The 16,674-nt window shown below is 51.4% G+C and overlaps 1 protein-coding gene and 1 long non-coding RNA gene across 2 annotated transcripts; both read right to left on the reverse strand.

Moving 5' to 3' along the window:
• Positions 1-890: 890 nt before the first annotated feature.
• LOC119159186 lies at positions 891-16,333 on the reverse strand. Its single transcript, XR_005108042.1, has 3 exons — positions 16,198-16,333; positions 11,161-11,164; positions 891-901 (listed from the first exon to the last, which is right to left on the reverse strand). It is a non-coding gene; the product is annotated as an uncharacterized LOC119159186 (long non-coding RNA).
• Positions 2,267-9,116, reverse strand: LOC119159148 (keratin, type II cytoskeletal 4-like). The gene is made up of 9 exons (XM_037411729.1): positions 8,565-9,116; positions 7,196-7,410; positions 5,987-6,047; positions 5,584-5,679; positions 4,536-4,700; positions 3,980-4,105; positions 3,337-3,557; positions 2,786-2,814; positions 2,267-2,679 (listed from the first exon to the last, which is right to left on the reverse strand). Exons 1-9 carry the CDS (start codon positions 9,114-9,116, stop codon positions 2,267-2,269), a joined length of 1,878 nt encoding a protein of 625 aa, XP_037267626.1.
• Positions 16,334-16,674: the final 341 nt, after the last annotated feature.

The raw sequence follows: 16,674 nt of genomic DNA on the forward strand, positions 1-16,674 counted from the left end.
GCTGGGGTTTGCTGTGCAGGGGTTGTTTTGCAGGAGGGTGATCAACATAAATTATGAGCTGCTGGGGCACTGGAAGCTTCTCGTCTGGGTGTTTCTGCTTGTTATTTACATACAAATGAGACGAAGTCCGAGTTGTACGCATTGAGACGGAAAAGATGAAGAAAACTATTTCAAAAAGCATCCTCTTTAGGTGGGTGGGTTTTGCCTTCTCAGCAAGGGCTGACCCATTTGGCTTTCACCAGCCCCCCCAGCCCAGACAGAGTTGCTAAGGCACGGCATTTATTAAAAAATAATTATTAATTATTAAAATATTAAAAAATAAACCTGCTGATCGCATCCAATAAACCGTCTTGTTTTCCATCAGAAAAGTGCTGCAGATGTGGGAAGCCTGGATCCACCACGCTCGGCACAACAGAGCAGAGGGAGATGCTCAGTCGGTGCTGGGTCCATCACCATCCCACCCACATGGACAGCCTGAGCCTGGCAGGATGGGTCAACTCATCCTCCAGCCACAGAGGGCTTGGGACAGGCAAGACCTGGGTCAGCACTGAAGTCTAGGAAGCGGAGCAGGATGTCAGGGAGTAAGTGACACCGCCTGGTCTTTGATGTGGCACCTTTCACGGAGTACATGAAGTTGCCCACCCCACCCCACCCCACCCCCCCGTGCTGCTCCAGCCTGGGTGAGGAGAGGCAGGTTCCTCCACATGGTGGTTCGGAGCACAGTTGTCTCAGAGGCTTTCGGCTCCAGGGGAGCTGTGGGAGGGGAGAAGCTGGCCGGGCTGGCTGGTTTTCCCAGCATCCAGCTGCGCATCCAGCTGTGGTGAGCACCAGTGTGGGGAGCCCTTCCCAGCCACGTTACAGGGACGTTTCGGTGGTCACTGTCCCTTGGAAACTGGGCACCCTGGCAGAGAAAAGGGAGGGGGCAACCCGAGCCCACCCAAACCCCATCCTCCTAAAATGATGGGAGAGGGGGTTCCCCTCCCTGCAAGGGGTGTTGGAGGGGATGCCGGGGCGCATCCTACTCGCGGTGTAAGTTCATGTGTTTTGAGGAAGGTGGGGCGCTCGAGGAAGAACAGCTTTCGGGAGGACACGCTTTTCACTTGCTTTCTTTTAAAATTAGCCTACTCTTGTGAGAGGGTTTCAGGGGTGGGGTGTGGGATTGTTTTCTTTTTGTTACTACCTGAGCTGGTTCTCACTGATTTCTTTAAACAAGGGCCTGACTGCTTTTTTGTTCTGCCTCCAGAGATCCCAGACAGCGTGAGAGATCCCGAGCGAGCTGCGCATCCCACGAGCAGTTACACATCCTGGGTTACGCCGCGTTTCTAGACTTCCTTGTGGCCCCACTAATCTCTGGATGGAATAAAGGTATGCAAAAGTGCATCAGGAAGGGGAGCAGGCAAAGTTTCAAAAAAACTTTTGTTAAAGCTCCACTTTTCGTGAGCAACCAACCCCACCCATCTGGAGATTCGTCTTTGAGAAAATATCTGTGCTTTTTGTAATATCAGGGAGGGAAATAAAGCCCATGAAGCAAAGCATGAATTATGCATGTAGTTTATTGAAGGTACAGCTGAAAGTTTGGAGTAAGCGAAGGTTAATCAACTCTGTTCACTTACACATTAAAGCATTAAATCCGTCTATCTAGTACACACACAGGAAAAACAACGCATGCATTTAACTACAGAAATATAAGGTGCTCGTCGGTGTGTAATTAAAATCTGCTCTACCAAACTTGGTGTAGCAACTTGGACCAATTTGCATAAGCATTACCAACCCTCTCGTCAACAGGAAAAATTGGATTTTCTGGTGTCATTAAAGAAGTTAAATAATAGCTGCAGCTCCATCTCGGACAATTAAAATGTGGCTTTTCTTTCTGAAGTTGGGATGACCAAGCCTTTCATCCTTTTGCAATAGCTGCATTAGGGAAAGAAAATCCCTGCTGAAAAGCGGTCAAGCAGAGGAGACTGACTTAAGAGCCAAAAGGATGTGTGAAGACAGGTATGGACTGTCTGAAATGAAAATGAAAATCTCACCTGGCTGAGACCCTGGGGGCAAGTTTCCCCCAAGACAGACATGCAAGAGAAAGTGGGTTTTGATCATGCAAAGAGTTTTTGGCAGAGCGACTAGCCTAGTTGTGTGGGCATGGGCAGCGCATGGTTGTGTGATCCCTACAGCTGTCAGAAGGAAGGGGAATACTGTTTTATTGCAGAAATGCTGATTATTTTAAAATGTGACGTGTTGTTGCCCCCCCCCCCCCCCCCCCCAGTCTCTACCGGGTTGTTCTGACCACGCGCACAGCCGTGCTGTACCTGTTCCCAGTGCCGCAGACCCCTGCCCCGGGAATGATGACGGCTCCCGGGCTGCACTGCTCCACGCCGGCGCACACGACATTGCCCAGGTTGCCCAGGTTGCCCAGGTTGCCCACACCTGTGGCGCACTGCACCCCCTCCGCACCCGGGATGACTTCTCGCCCCATGCAGCTGACCGCGCTCCTCGCCCCAAAGCCGCCCCCCACCCTGGGGAGGCAATCCACGCTCCGGGTGCTAAAGCCGGCACCACCGACGCCGAAGGAGGAGACCACCCCTAACCCCGCACCAGCCCCTCCTGTCTTGACGGTGCATTTGCCTCCGATTCCTGATAGAGATCGGCACTCCCCGACGGTGCCACCACCGCTGACCACAGCTGTGGGAGAGAAACAGGCTCAGTCACTCCCCGAGCAGCTAAAACCCAGCTTATTAGAAGCTTAAAAGACTTGTAAGGAAATTAAGGGAATGCTTCGTTAGCTTACCAACGCTCACAGGGTTGCCAGTACATATCCTGTTGAGAAAAGAAATGTATCAGAGATGTATTTAGGGAAATATTCCCCAACACACCAGCAAACAGAGGTGCTGCCCAGCCATTGCCTCCTTAGAAACCCTGCAGGCAATGTCAGCATTTCTGTCCACCCAGGTGTGATCTGCTGGTCCAAACTGCCCACTGCGGCACCCCAGATCCCACAGACACCTTCATATCCCATCCTCTTTTCGTACCACAAGCAGAGGATCTGACTGCAGCGTGCTTGGTGCGCTGCGATCCAGCTGCCCTGGGAGGATGAAGAGGAAATGGGGGCAATGCCCCCCTCTGCATCTGTGGTGAGGAAAAGGGGCAATGCCCCCCTCTGCAACCATGGGGAGAAAAAGGGGCGATGCTCCCCTCTGCACCCATGGGAAGAAAAAGGGGTGATGCTCCCCTCAGCACCCATGGGGACCTGCCTCCACCCAGCATTTCTCACTGCTTCTCCCTTCTCCTGCTGGGTTTTTGCTGGCTCTCGTGACAAGGTACAGCCAGGGATGCTCCTACCTGCTCTCTTCTCCTTCCAGCAGCGTCCTGTAAGTGGCAATCTCAATGTCCAGGGCCAGCTTGACGTTCAGCAGCTCCTGGTAGTCTCTCAGCAAGCATGCCATCTTGTCCTTGGCTTGCTGCAGTGCAGTCTGCAGATCAATCAGCTTCTGCCGGGCATCTTTGAGGGCGCAGTCACCCCGCTGCTCGGCGTCGCAGATGGCTGTCTGCAGAGCTGCGATCTGTGGACAGAAACAAGGGGGTGGCCAGGGCTGATATTAATAGGCATCCCACAGGGTTGCTCATGTACCCCCTTGTTTCTCAGCTAGGAACTGCCAGAGAGCCTAGATTTGGGCTGGACCCATGTGATGGCCAAGCTTTTTGGGGTGAAGGGGAGGGGATCTGTTGGTGGCACCCCAGGAGGAAGCATGCAGCAAGCACTGTTTCTCTCCTAGCCAAACCATCTGGCTTCTGCTTATTTGAGAAATGACAAAAAAATCTGCTGCTTTGTTCATGGACAGAAGATGAGAAGCTACAAACACAGCCTTAAGCTGGGGTAGGGGTGTTCTTTGCAGTTCAGCGGGGTGGGACCTGGGGGATTAAGCCCTTTGCTGGAGAGGCTGCGCTCCCCGCAGCCCGTGCAGCATTCAGCCCTTTGTCCTACCTGTTTCTTCACGTTATCCGACTCGCACTGCAGCTTCTGGATCATCCGGTTCAGCTCAGCTATCTCACTCTGGTTGTTTCTCAGGTCATCGCAGAACTTGCCCCTGCTGCTGTGGAGCTCCTCCAGCTATTGCATGGGAACAGGATGACGTTAACGCACCCGTCACCCCTTCCAGGGAAGGTGGTGACTCTCCAGAGCTGCACCGATGTCGGTGCTCCCAGGGAAGCACCGAGACGTGACCTCAGCCCAGGCAAGGCAACAGTCCTGGGTAGGTCCTGAGCATTTGCCTTTTGGGAAGGGGATGGTGTTCCTGATGGGTGCAGAGACCTCACTGGAGCAACAGTCACCTGCTGCACTCTGGTTTTACAGGAATGTCTCAAACCACAGTTTTAAGGTTGGGTTTGGGGTTTTTTTGTCATGACTTTCTTTAGCGAACTACAGTGCATGCACACCGTGGGGGAGGTTTAAATTGCATCATGGAGGCCAGAAACAGTCCTAAGAGTTTTGTTGGCCAAGGGATTTTATTGCCATTTGTGCTGGTCGTGTGAATACTCACTCTGGTTTGGTAGAAAGCCTCCACTTCAGCCTTGCTCTTCTGGGCAATCTCCTCATAGCAGCACTCAACGCTTTTGATGATGCCCTCCATGTCCAGGTCCCGGCTGTTGTCCATTTGCACGATGACAGAGGTGTCACACAGCTGGCAGTCCAGCTGAGCTCTCTCCTGCAAGACCCATCGCATGTCGGTGCCCTTCCCCCACCCAGTACGAGCCAGGTGTGCGGGTACCCCGGGCAAAGGGGGGACCGGGGAGAAGGTGGAGGGTGGGACAAGGTTCTCCCACGAACGCTCAACTAGAGCACTGGCTTCCCCAGGCGGGTGACTGGTTTCGAGCAAGAGCCGGCAGCTGGGACCTGTTTTGGTGGCACAATATGGGATTGCTGCATGCAGTTCCCTAAGGAAGGGTGGGGAATCCTGGTGGAGCAACTCGCTTCATTGCAAGTGGATGTTTCTGGCTGCGCCAGCAGTTTTCTGGGCTGTGAATCCCTCAGGGGTGAGTGCTTTGGGTCCCATCACCTGGGGGTGGGCTAGGACAGGTGCAAACACAAAGAGGGGTTTTTTTGTGTGCAAACACACGCAAAAAAAACCCAACTCTGTGTTTTCTTAAAAACTTGTTACATTTTAATAACTGTTTGTGTCTAAATTGTTAGTTTCACCAAAATATTTTGACTAAAGTAGTTTAGGGAATTAAGTGCTAAAAAAAAATTTTGGTTTTGAAGATTGAGATGTCTTTCTGGTTCCCAGGGGTGATTTGGATTAGAATTCCAGGGGCTTTTCCATGCCAAAGGTCCCTCCCTTTGCGACCAGCTTTATAGAAGACAGGCAGGAGCACACTTTGCCTTTACCGGTGTGCCAATAGTGTCGTTATCAAGCACAGATATATATATCAAAGCATATAGATTTCAAGATATATAGATTATTGGGGTGTTTTTTCAGGGTTTTCAGAAAAGGCACCTTTCTCTGCACTTGGTGTTGGTGTGGGAGCATGAGGGGGGAGCAGGTGACACATCATTCCCAGGGCAGCACCCGCGGAGCTGGGAGCTCTTACCTCAGCATAGATGCACTTCAGGAACTCCAGCTGCTGCCGCAGGAGACCCACCCTCACTTCCAGCTCCTCCTTGGTCAGGTAGAGACAGTCCACATCCTGGGGAGACACCAAGATTTGGGTGAAAAGAGGGGAAGAAACAAGGACTGTGGCAAAGCCCACGCTTTCTGTTTGCTGCGGAGGAAACCTCCCTATTCCCAGCCCTCGAGACTCTCTGGGTTTGTGTTCTATGTGCTTACCACATGGTGGGGGTTCTCCAACTCCATTGGGGTGCCTCTGGTTTGGGACTCAGGACATGTCATGATGCCAGGACTCCCCCTGTCCCTCCCTGGCCCCACACCCAGGGTTGCCCATGCACCTGCCACCCTCAGCTGGGCTCCCCAGCATTGTCCCTAGTTTGACCCACCTTCTTGAGGACCACAAACTCATTCTCCGCAGCCGTGCGCTTGTTGATCTCATCTTCATATCTGCAGTAGGAAAGTAGACAGGAGGGATGCTGAGCCCAGGGTTCCTGTCCCCATCACCCAAGCAGCCAACGCAGAACGCAGGGAGTGTGAGTAAAACCAAAGCCTCTCCCTATCTGCTTTGTACCTCCTTCTTGCTTTTTGCTTTGTTGCTTTTTCTTTCCTCCCCACTGGGCTTTGTTCAGCAGTTTTAAATAGTCCTCGCCAGCAGGATCGGTGGCTGGAGCGAGATGGCAGTAAATCAGGCCAAACCACTAAAAATGCAAAGCCCTGTACCTCCGCTGAAGGCTTGGGTTGCTTCGTTTAGCCCTGCTGCTTCGTGTGACGTGTTTCTGAAGCATCCAGAACTGTGCTCTGGCTCTGAGTGTGTACAGGGAGGCTGTGGCCAAAGTGCCCCAAGGGAGGTCAGGAGCTTGAGCAACCTTTGAAACTCCCAGGTGCAATGGGAAGGAAAGTCAGTGCGTAATGGCCGAGTAATTGGGACCTCAGAGAACTTTCACAAGGTGATTCTATGAGCCTGACCTCCTTTGTGGTGCCTCAGCAAGAAAAAACATCTGAGATGCGTGGCTGTAAGACCTCTGGAGAAAGGGTTACTCTTTCATCCTGTGCTGTAAACCACCGGCCACCAAGTGTCCTGGGTCGTGGCTTAGCAGAGCACATGGGGAACTATTAAGGAATATCTATACCTGAAATTAAAAAAACAATTCCCACATTCCCTCTGGGAAGAGAGAATGAACCCCAACAGAGATGTGTATAAAGCGTGGGGTGGAGACAAATAGGCAGGGGGGTTTGTGGGAACGGATGGCACTGGGAACACGAGATCTGGGGGAGCCACAGGCATAGGTGGTGTGGGAGATTTGGCAAACCACAGTTGTGTACAGGAGCATCGGGGAGAGAAAAATTGGTTCCTTGTCCCTCTCCCTAGGGAAACACTGGTTGAAAAGCTCTCCCAGTCCATCACCAGCATCTGAGGTGCAGCAGTGGGAGCCCAGTACAGGCAACCAGCCCAGTACTGGTGTGCCCTGCTCTGCTCCCCATGTGCTGCCCCAGTTTTTGGGCCCATCCAGTGCGATTGCATCGGCTTCACGCTTGGGAACACCGCTCAGGGCAGCGCGAACCCCATCCGCAGCTTCACTCTGCGCGCTACTTACTTGCACTTGTACTCTTGAACCAGGTCTCTGAGGCACCGTTCCTCGTTTTCCAGCCTCTCCCGCTCCCCCAGCACACACTCCAGCTGCTTCCTCAGGTTGCAGATGAAATTCTCGAACACGGGCTCCAGGTTTCTCCTGGAAGCTGGCAGGACATACTGCTGCAGCAGCTCCCACTTGGTGGTCAGCACCTTGTTCTGCTGTTCCAGCAGCCGGACCTGGGGAAGCAAGAGATGCAAGAGTCACGCAACCCCCTCCTGTCCCAGGCAAATGCGCTTTGGGTTCCTCCACCTCCAAAAGGAAAAAGCAAAAATAAAATCGGAAACGCAAGTGGTTAGGTGATGATTTCTCTGCAGCCTGGGTGAGACCAGCATCTTCCCTGAGCTACACCCAGTCCCACCCAGGGTTCGTACCACCAGCTGAACCACGCCAGGGTGTTTGCTCTTTGCTGAGGCCAAGCCTGAAGCTCAATTCGGCCAAACACCACGTCCAAGCCACTGCCACCCCTGAGGGGCTGAGCACAGGAATGAGTCTCCTGGCACTAAAAGCTCCATCCAGGATCTCATTTTAATGTATCTGATTTAAACGCTAACCGCGGGTATTTATCATGCCTTTCACTTCTAGATTAAAGAGCTCTCCAGTACTTGAGAACCTTTATGGATCATGAATAAGTCATTTTTCAAATGGGAGGAAGCGGAGTCGTTCCTCGTACGTGGGTTTGGTTTTTCCAGCTGCAGAGCAACTCCCAAGGAAAATCAAGATCGGGCAGAGCAAAGGTTTCTCTGCCTTTTGAGAAATGATTTCCTATAGCACACCTCTAAACATAACAAAACCCCTCAGGCTCAGTTCAGAAAACAGTGATAAATTACATCTGTTTAGGAAATCACCAAATCATTTCATCCATGGGATGGAGGGATGGAGAAGTTAAACTTGTTCATCTCATTTTAGCTAGACATCTATCTACAGCTCCTTGATGAAGCACACAAACTATTTTAAAAATGCAAAAGTCCTTTGGCGTTTATAGAGGTGCGATAGCAATGGCAGATTATACATTTGTTACAAAACTTCCTATTTTGCCTTTTTAAGCTTCCACGTCTCCATCCCTTCTCTCACAGGTTTTGATTCACCATATCCCAGGAGCTGCTCCTGATTTAGCTATTTAGCAGACTGGTGACCATCGAAAGGTAAAAGACCGGTGTGATTGGCGCGGTGCAAGGCTTAAATCCAAACAGTCTCCAGGTCAGGACCACCACGGTTCATCAGAAGCGTCTACAATACCAGGGTGCCAGCAGAAATAGCTGCTGACGTGGCCTCTTTCGAGGCAGTGGATCCTTCAGAGCCTGGGGACGGGAGGCAACACGCGGGGTCTCACCTTGTCGATGAAGCAGGCAAACTGGTTGTTGAGGTTCTTGATCTGTTCCTTCTCGTGGGTCCGCACTTGGCACTCCTCGGGGTCAACCCCCACACAGAGGGGCTTGAGGAGCTCCGGGTGGATGCTGACGCCCCGAATCCCTTCCGATCTACCTCCGCCGAGGCCGATGCCAATGCCGCCCCCGTAGCCTCCGATAGCCACGCCGTCCCCGAGACCTCTGTAGCTGCCCAAGCCCCCGTAGCTTCCGCAGTTACCAAACCCCACAACCGTGCCCACGCCAAAGCGGCCTCCGCCGTAAGCCACACCGCAACGTCCAACGCCGGCACCGCCGTAGACCCCGCTGCGGCAGCTGCCACCGAAGGAAATCCTTTGCCCTCTCCCCAGGTCACAGACGCTCCGGCTGCTGAAGCCACCGATGCCACATCTCCGTCCCACCGGCTGGCAGACAGAGGCTGAGCTGCTGTTGCCCCTGCCGAGGCCGCAGACGGCGGACGCGGAGGAGAAGCCCCGTCTCCCCAGGAGGGAGCTGGAGGTGTAGCACTGTCGACTCATGGTGGCGGGGGGAGGCGGGAGGTGAAGCGGTAACGGCAAAGCAGAAGAGCGAGAGAGGAGCAGGGAGTGAAAGAAGGAGATCTCCTTTGGCTTCTCTGAGGTAGAGCCCTTCTCCTTATATACATTTCAGGAGGTGCCTGAGATGCAAAAATTTAATTTATCCACTGGGTTTGGTCTGCCTGGCAGCAAGAAATGGCTTCCAACATTTTAAACCCACAGCAAACACTTCTATCTCATACGAAATAATGTGGAAATTAAAATAAACTGCTTTGCTTGCAAGCTTCAGTTTCAGGACTTATATTTTACTTAATTAATCTGCTTCCTTATTGTGTAATTATAGTTTAGCAAAATAATTCAAGGGGTTTTTATTCATGGCTTGTTTACGGTTCGGTTTCACCACAGCATTTAATTATGTTTCAGGACCTCCTGCACAATGTCGTGGCGATGCTGCCTCTCCCAGGGTCTCTCGACAGCTCGAGGCTGGCTCTTGAGCAATGACCGGTGGCGATAGGAGGGAAGGAAGGCGTATCTGCCAAAGCACAGCACCGACGTTGTCGGGAGCGTTCTTGTAAGCATTCATTTCTTCCTCTCGCGGGTATGGCTGTGAGTCTCGCCCTGTTTGCCGGCTCGCGGGTCGGGAGCGGAGCGGGATGGGGTTGGCGGTTTCCCTGCTGATGGAGTGAGGACGCTGATGTGAGCTGGGCGAGATGGTGCCAAGGATGGATTCAGTCGGGGGAGGGGGATGCTCTGGCACGTGGGGGTTCACACACACAGCTGGGCGCCGTGTGCCCCTTGGAATACACAGCAGGGAAGAGAAGGCATTTCTGGCGATGCGCTGCTGCAGACAGCGATTTATTGCCGAATTGTGTGCCGTGGGGAAGCTGATAATGGTGTGTAGTGTCCCGGTGTGATGTGACTGCGGTACGTGGAATTCAGGTGGATGGTAGCTGGAGATGCAACAAAGTGCTACAAACAGGTTGAGAAATGTTAGCCGGAGTGAACTTTTTTCCTCGCATTCCTCTGACACGCCTATTTGACATTAAATTATTCTGGTAATATCTGTTAATGAGAAGCTACTGTACAGTGTTAATTAAGATTCTTGAAAAGATTTTTTGAATTTGCTTGGAAACAAATAAAGTTCCTTTTTTGCCTTAACAAAGGGGTCTAATCACAGAATCAGGAGGGATTGCATAGCTTGCCCTAAGAAGTCTTTGCATCTTTTCTGGGGCAAAAATAACTGGTTCTGGGAGGATTCCTAGTCAGTGCTACTTGAAATACATTGTCTTGTATTAAAAGTAATGTAAAGGAATTAGGACAACTTAGAATATTTGTGGAATCTCTCCAAGTAGAGAGATTTATTTATTTATTTTTTACAGGTCGCATAAAGGGTTGAAATTAACTACAAAATACTCTACGCAATTATAATCATGGAGTAGTTCTATTGTAGCTGCATCGGTCTGAGTATATTAGGATGCACATGTTGCAATGAGATGTACTCTCATTTGTGGGATTGAGATAGTTGGAGAAAGCTGATGAGCTTTTGGTCACTGCGTCCTTCATGCCATTTTGCCCGGGGTAATCCAAGCACCGGGACCTCTTGCTAGTAAGTGAAGGGGGAAAATATTTTGGATATTTGTTTTGTTTTGTGCTGACGTGTTGCTGCAAGCATGGCAGAGGACAGTTGGGTGCGTGGTCTGGAGCCCAGCCTGGGGCGCTGCCTGGGGATAGGGCATTCACAGATGGGCTGAAGCATCGTGCAGCATTTCGGGAGGTCCATACAATGTGACTTCCATGAACTCTTTTTGGTGGGAATAACTGTGGGCAACCTGAGAAATGGGGAGAAGCCAGGCTGTGAGGTTACCAGCACCAGAGGCTGTAGTCCTCCTTTCTGACTGCCTCAGCCCTGCATATGCTTTGGGGCAGCTGCGGTGGAGCAGGGACGAGGCATCGGGGATGTGACCAGGAGCAGTCCCCGCGCCGAGCTCTGCGACCCAGCAGGAGCACAGAGGGAGACTCCAGCTCCTTTGCATGGCAGGAAAGACACGGCCCTTCATCCTTGAGGTCAGCAACTTGCTGGTTTTTCCAGTTGTAAGAAATCCAGACCTGGTTTGGGTTAGGTCCCTGCTACCCTCCGTACCTCTGCCTGGCCCCCCACCACAGAGTGCCTTGTGCCGCACGGGTGAAACACGCACCATCTGAGGGCTGTGGACCCTCCAAGCCCCCGGTCTTGTTAGAAAGCAGGGAAAATGCCACCCATGGGCCAACCATCCACGTTCCTCCACCAGCTGCAAGCCCTGAGATCCCTTCTTACACATGATGTGCTGCCAGGCTGTTTCCCCACGGATCGAAAGCTACAAGCCTGCACTTCAGCCTTTGGCTCCTCCTCGCAGCCCTAAGAAGTGGCTTCTTCCCGGTGCCCAGCCTTGCACATCAGAGGCAGACGGTTCATCAGGGCAGCGCCTGTGGTTTCCATCTGCTGAGCTTTCACAAAGCCGGTTCACAGTCACGCGGTGGAAGCCCTGAGCTGGTTACATCAGCCTCAAAGGAGGAAGCACTCCGATGCGATTTGGTCTCCTGAAGAGAAGGGTTGCGATCACTTTTGTTTCTTCGGCCTCACACACGCACAGCACTGGCTCAAGTCAGACACAAATGCCACCATCGTGGAGAGCTTCTACATGTCTCCGTGCATTGGCCTGCCTGATTGCAGGTCAGATAGTGTTTGAGGAGCTGTAGAAAGGGACTAACCTTCCTCTTGGCAAGGAAGGGATGAAACCGCTGTTTTCAGGCTGACAGCAAATATTTACTGGGAAAACCGCTGAGGTCCTTAGCCCTGAACTGTGGTGTCCTCCATGAGACTCACGCCTTGGAGATTTACATGTACCCAGATGAATTCATTCCGCTTAAGCACCTTACTGAACTGGGACTTGTTAAGCCATCCTTGCAGATAAGGAGAGCCTAGGGTGTTTCCCAAGCTCCTGTTGTGGTTCTGGCTGTAACAACCCAGCCATCCAAGCCTGCTTTCTCCCAGGGACAAAACTGCTCTTTAAGACCATCTCCTGAGAAAACAGGGCTGGCAGGGCTTGGCCGCGCTGGTGCTCTCCCTCTCTCCCTGCAGGCTGGGCAGTTTTTGTGGCTCCTTCCAAAAAGGACCATGAAGTCGCCATTAAAATGGCTAATGAGGCCCCTGGGACATCTCCCTCTGGTTTCGTGGGTCCAGCCCTCCAAAGGTGGCTGTTCCTGGTCTCTTAACTGCAGCTTGATTCTGCTCCCACATCAAAGCAGATGGTGGATTTGTGGGGACCAGGTTAGAGATGATGGTCTGGGCTCCTTCCATTGCCACTGGGCACCTTGCTTTCCTCCCAGTAACTTTGTTCCACAGTAGCTGTTCACCCTTAGCCCAGCTTGTCCCTGGTCATTTATGCTGCTTTGGGGCAAAAAGATGGACAAGAGAATTCCTGAGGTTCTTTCCAGGCTGTTCCTGGAGCATCAGCTGTCACTGCCCAGATGCACCATCTGCATTTGCAGTGTTGCCAGATAAGATCTTGCCAAAACCTTTCCCCACCTCCTGCAGGCTTTCTGTTGGACAGTTATAAACCGTGGGTGACCAGTGTCGGTCACGTCACCAGTATTGATGAGGAGATGTTGGGGTATCACAGCAGTAAGCTAAGCAGAAGAGAGCATCGCTCCCAAAGGCAATGTCTCATGTGAGGAACCTGCACACCCTGCCCGTGTCTGCTGTGATGCACCTGCCGCACTTGGTGCCCTGGCAGCAAACCCAGGTGTTTCAGTCAGAGCAACTTGGTCATATTCCGGGCAGTTCTTTATTTGTGTGATGGGAAACCTGGGCACTGGAGGCTGAGCTCCATGTGTCTGTCCAACGGAGCTCCTGGGACCGCGGGGTGTTTGGCTGCAGTAGGCAGGGTGCCAGCAGCAGCACAGGGCAGCTGTTGGGATTTTTTTAAAAATCTCTATTTCGATGGTGTTACCAGGTGACCTAAGCTGAGAAACCCTCCTTCATAGCTCTTATTTACCGTTCTTATTTTGCAAGAGACAAATAGGTTTCATAGCAAACACCACAGGTGTCCACCCCCTTCCTTTGAAATGTTCCTCCTTTGCACAGGAATTTGTAAAGGCTCTTTTGCATCATCGGACCAACTTCGTGCCAGCGCTCAGGGACCGATGGACTATTAGGGCTCTGAGTAATGGGGTGGAATCGGTGTGGCAGGGTCACGATGAAAGCGTCCTGGCCAGGACCAGGGAACTGTCACTGAGGAGGGGGCCGAGGGCGCGAGCAAGGTTTGTGCTGGGAGAGGTGGGAAAACCCAGTAAGAAGCTGCCAGGAGAACCACACCGGGTCCTGAGGCTGGGACAGCTGCTCTGCTGTTTGACGGGACAGTTGTCTCTGCTACGGTACAGGCTTTTTTAACCAGAAAGCATGTTCCTTCCTGCACCGAGGCAGCCAGGGACTGCAGAGATGCCCTCCAGCAGCTGAGGGAACAGGGAGAGTGTGGGAGGAGGGAAATTCAGCCACTGAATTTCAACTAGTTCCCATCGATAGGTCTGTAAATCCATGTCTGCGTGTGCACATGAGTACGTATAATAGCGACTGAAGAAACAAGCTGTTTGGTGCGTCTGGTTAATGAAATAATTTTGCAAATTTATAAACAGGTTTCTTCTAAAAATGAAAGTGAAGTAGAGGCGATGCACAAACCTTGTGTGCAGTTTATTGGCAGCAGAGCAGAGAATGCAGCTTTTATCAACAATAAGATCTCTGTGCTGGGTTGAATTGAAAAGCATCACTCCTCAGGGAGGGACAAGGAGAGACGTTCAGTAGAGAGCGAACCCTATGACTGGCCTTGTAAAAATGACTTGGCAGGTGAGATAACATTGAAGACTAAAACCACTTCCAGCGTGGGAGTCCTCTTAGCTGAATCCAGCTACCTAAAAACGAGTCACCGAGTTGAAGCTGGAGCCATGGGCTCCATGAATAGTCAATAAGAATGTTTCATATCATCAAGCAAAAGATTGTTTTCTAAAGTCACCAGCGCAGGAGAACCCGGACACAAGGAGTCATGCTTTGCAGGGCCACGGGGGCATGATACAAGAGCAGAGGTGGTATCTGTACACAGCTACCAGCCTCCACAAAATAAAAGGACAAATACGACCCAGGAGAAATAACAATGCTGTGTTTATGGGCACCTATTCATTAAACTTTCCAGATGGACACTCAGATTAAGGAGATTACAGCAGGTACAGCTTCTCGAGAACATACCTATTATCGTAATGAATGGTTGGAGTCACTTTTGTGATTCATTTCGCCACCAACATGCAAAAAAACTCGGGATGTGTCACTCCAGAGGTGGCAGCTTAGTGCATAACTCTGTATTATGGGTGTCTCCACTGGGTTAACTAGAGATAAAGAGCAGTACTTGTCATAGAGGAATTTGCAACCGACTTCTATTCATCACAGCCCCAACATTCAGAAACACCCTTTCCAGAGGTACCTAGAGCCCCGGTGCGACCTACCCTGGAGAGCACCCACCTGAAACGTCGGGCACCACAGCTTTTATTTGCCCAGCTCAGCAAGCCAATAGGGTTGTAACCTCCATTTCCAGAGATTAACTCGCTGGATTGCTAGCAAGCCACACATTCAGGAAGATGAAGGCAAGCAACGGTCATGATTATACCTCCGGACTGGAACCCCTCCTCCCAAAGCTGAACGTGCCTCTGCCACAGCTATGTCCTCCAGCACACCAGATCACCATGTCTTTGGAGATGCACAGTCACGCTTTGATTTCACAGTGTTTCTAAGGTGGATTCCTTCCCTTCTTGACCTAAATGTCCTGGTTTAAGGAACTCTTTCCTCCATGGCTGGAGAAGTCCCATACTGAGTCTGAAATCCAACTGGGCCACTATCACTGTCCTTCGCACCAGACTTGGGAACCCGCGCTGCAGGAAAACCCAGTGCTCACCAACTGTAAAAGAAAGCCAAAACCAGGATAGAGGAATGGAAAAGAGAAAATCTTCCTGGGAATCAGATTTTTCATAGCTGTGCCAACAAGACTCCCTGGCCACGCTCTGTTGGAGGATAAAAGGAAATACGTTATTAGGTAAATCTGCAACTTTCAGAAGAAACTGCACTGAGTGGGATCTTAGAAATTCACGATTTCATTTAGCAGCTACTCTTAGCTCTGTACCCAGGTGATCCTGATCCATCAGGCACCTGTCTTCCTCCTCTGCTCAGTGGGGATGCTGAGGAGATTCCTTTGGGGAACTCCAGAGTAATTTCTTGAAGCAACATCTACGCATCGGTGTTTTGCCTCGTTATTCTCTTTGTTCTTGTTATTATGTGGTTGCTTTTTCTGCTTGAATATCCTATGGGGTAATCCACCTGCCGGGCGCTGCGTGTGATACCAGGGAGTGTTAAGCACCTGCCTCTCTTGTTCTGCATCCAGAAATGGCACGCATGTGGAAATCTCAATGACCAAAAGCCAGCTTGGTGTTCAAGACATCCTAATAATTGCACACCTGGCATTCCAGCTCCTCCTTGGCTTAACATAGAAAACATTTGGTGGTTTTTCTCCCAGGTGTTTTTGCAAATGCCGTCACCACGAGGCTCAGCATCACAAATACCTGTCTGCAGACAGGCTACCTGTCAAAGGACAGACAGATGGCTTTACTTTCCCTTTAATTACTGAGCACGACAACTGTGGCTTCATTGTCCTCATTTCAATTAAGGACTGACAAACACCCGAGGCGCACTGTCCCCAAAACGTCATACCCCCTTTGAGTGACTTCTTTCAAGTTACTCCAAGAGTATATGATAAAGAGAACCAGTTGCTTTATGAGATTGCTACTGGGTTTGGCATAATTGCCTGTTGCTCTGCAGAGGTTTAGCACCTCCTTCCCACCCAAACCCTTCATCACCATCACAAGCCAAGCACTGCAGGGCAAGCTCATGGTCTCCTCTCCAAAGGCAGAGGTCCCAGGTGCTGAGCATTCAGACTCTGTTTCTCAGGTGCACTGGGTCCTCTTGACCCCATGTCGTGGTTTAATGCCGGCCGGCAGCTCAGCGTCACACCGCCGCTCACTCACTCCCCCACGGTGGGATGGGGAGAGAATCTGAAGAGTAAAAGTGAGAAAGCTGGTGGGTTGAGATGAAGAGAGTTTAGTAAGTACAGCAAAAGCAGCGCACGCAAGCAAAGCAAAACAAGAAACTCATACACCGCTTCCCATCGCAGGTGAGGGCTCACCATCCCCAGGACTCCCTCCAGCATGCCTGATGGGGGCTTGGAAAACAAAATGCCATTGCTCTAAACATCCCCCCCTTCCTTCTGCTCCCCCCTGCTTTACATGCTGATCGTGGTGCCATATGGCATAGAACACCCTTTCGGTGAGTCGTGTCCCCTCCCAGCTCCTTGTGTCCCCAGCCTGCTTGCCGGTGAGGTGGGGTGAGAAGCAGAAAAGGTCTTGACCCTGTGTAAGTGCTGCTCAGCAATAACAAAAACATCCCTGAGTAATCAACGCTGTCCCCAGCACAGACTCAAAACACAGCCTC

Source organism: Falco rusticolus, chromosome 19 (genome assembly GCF_015220075.1).
Source record: "Falco rusticolus isolate bFalRus1 chromosome 19, bFalRus1.pri, whole genome shotgun sequence".
Lineage (NCBI taxonomy): Eukaryota > Metazoa > Chordata > Aves > Falconiformes > Falconidae > Falco > Falco rusticolus.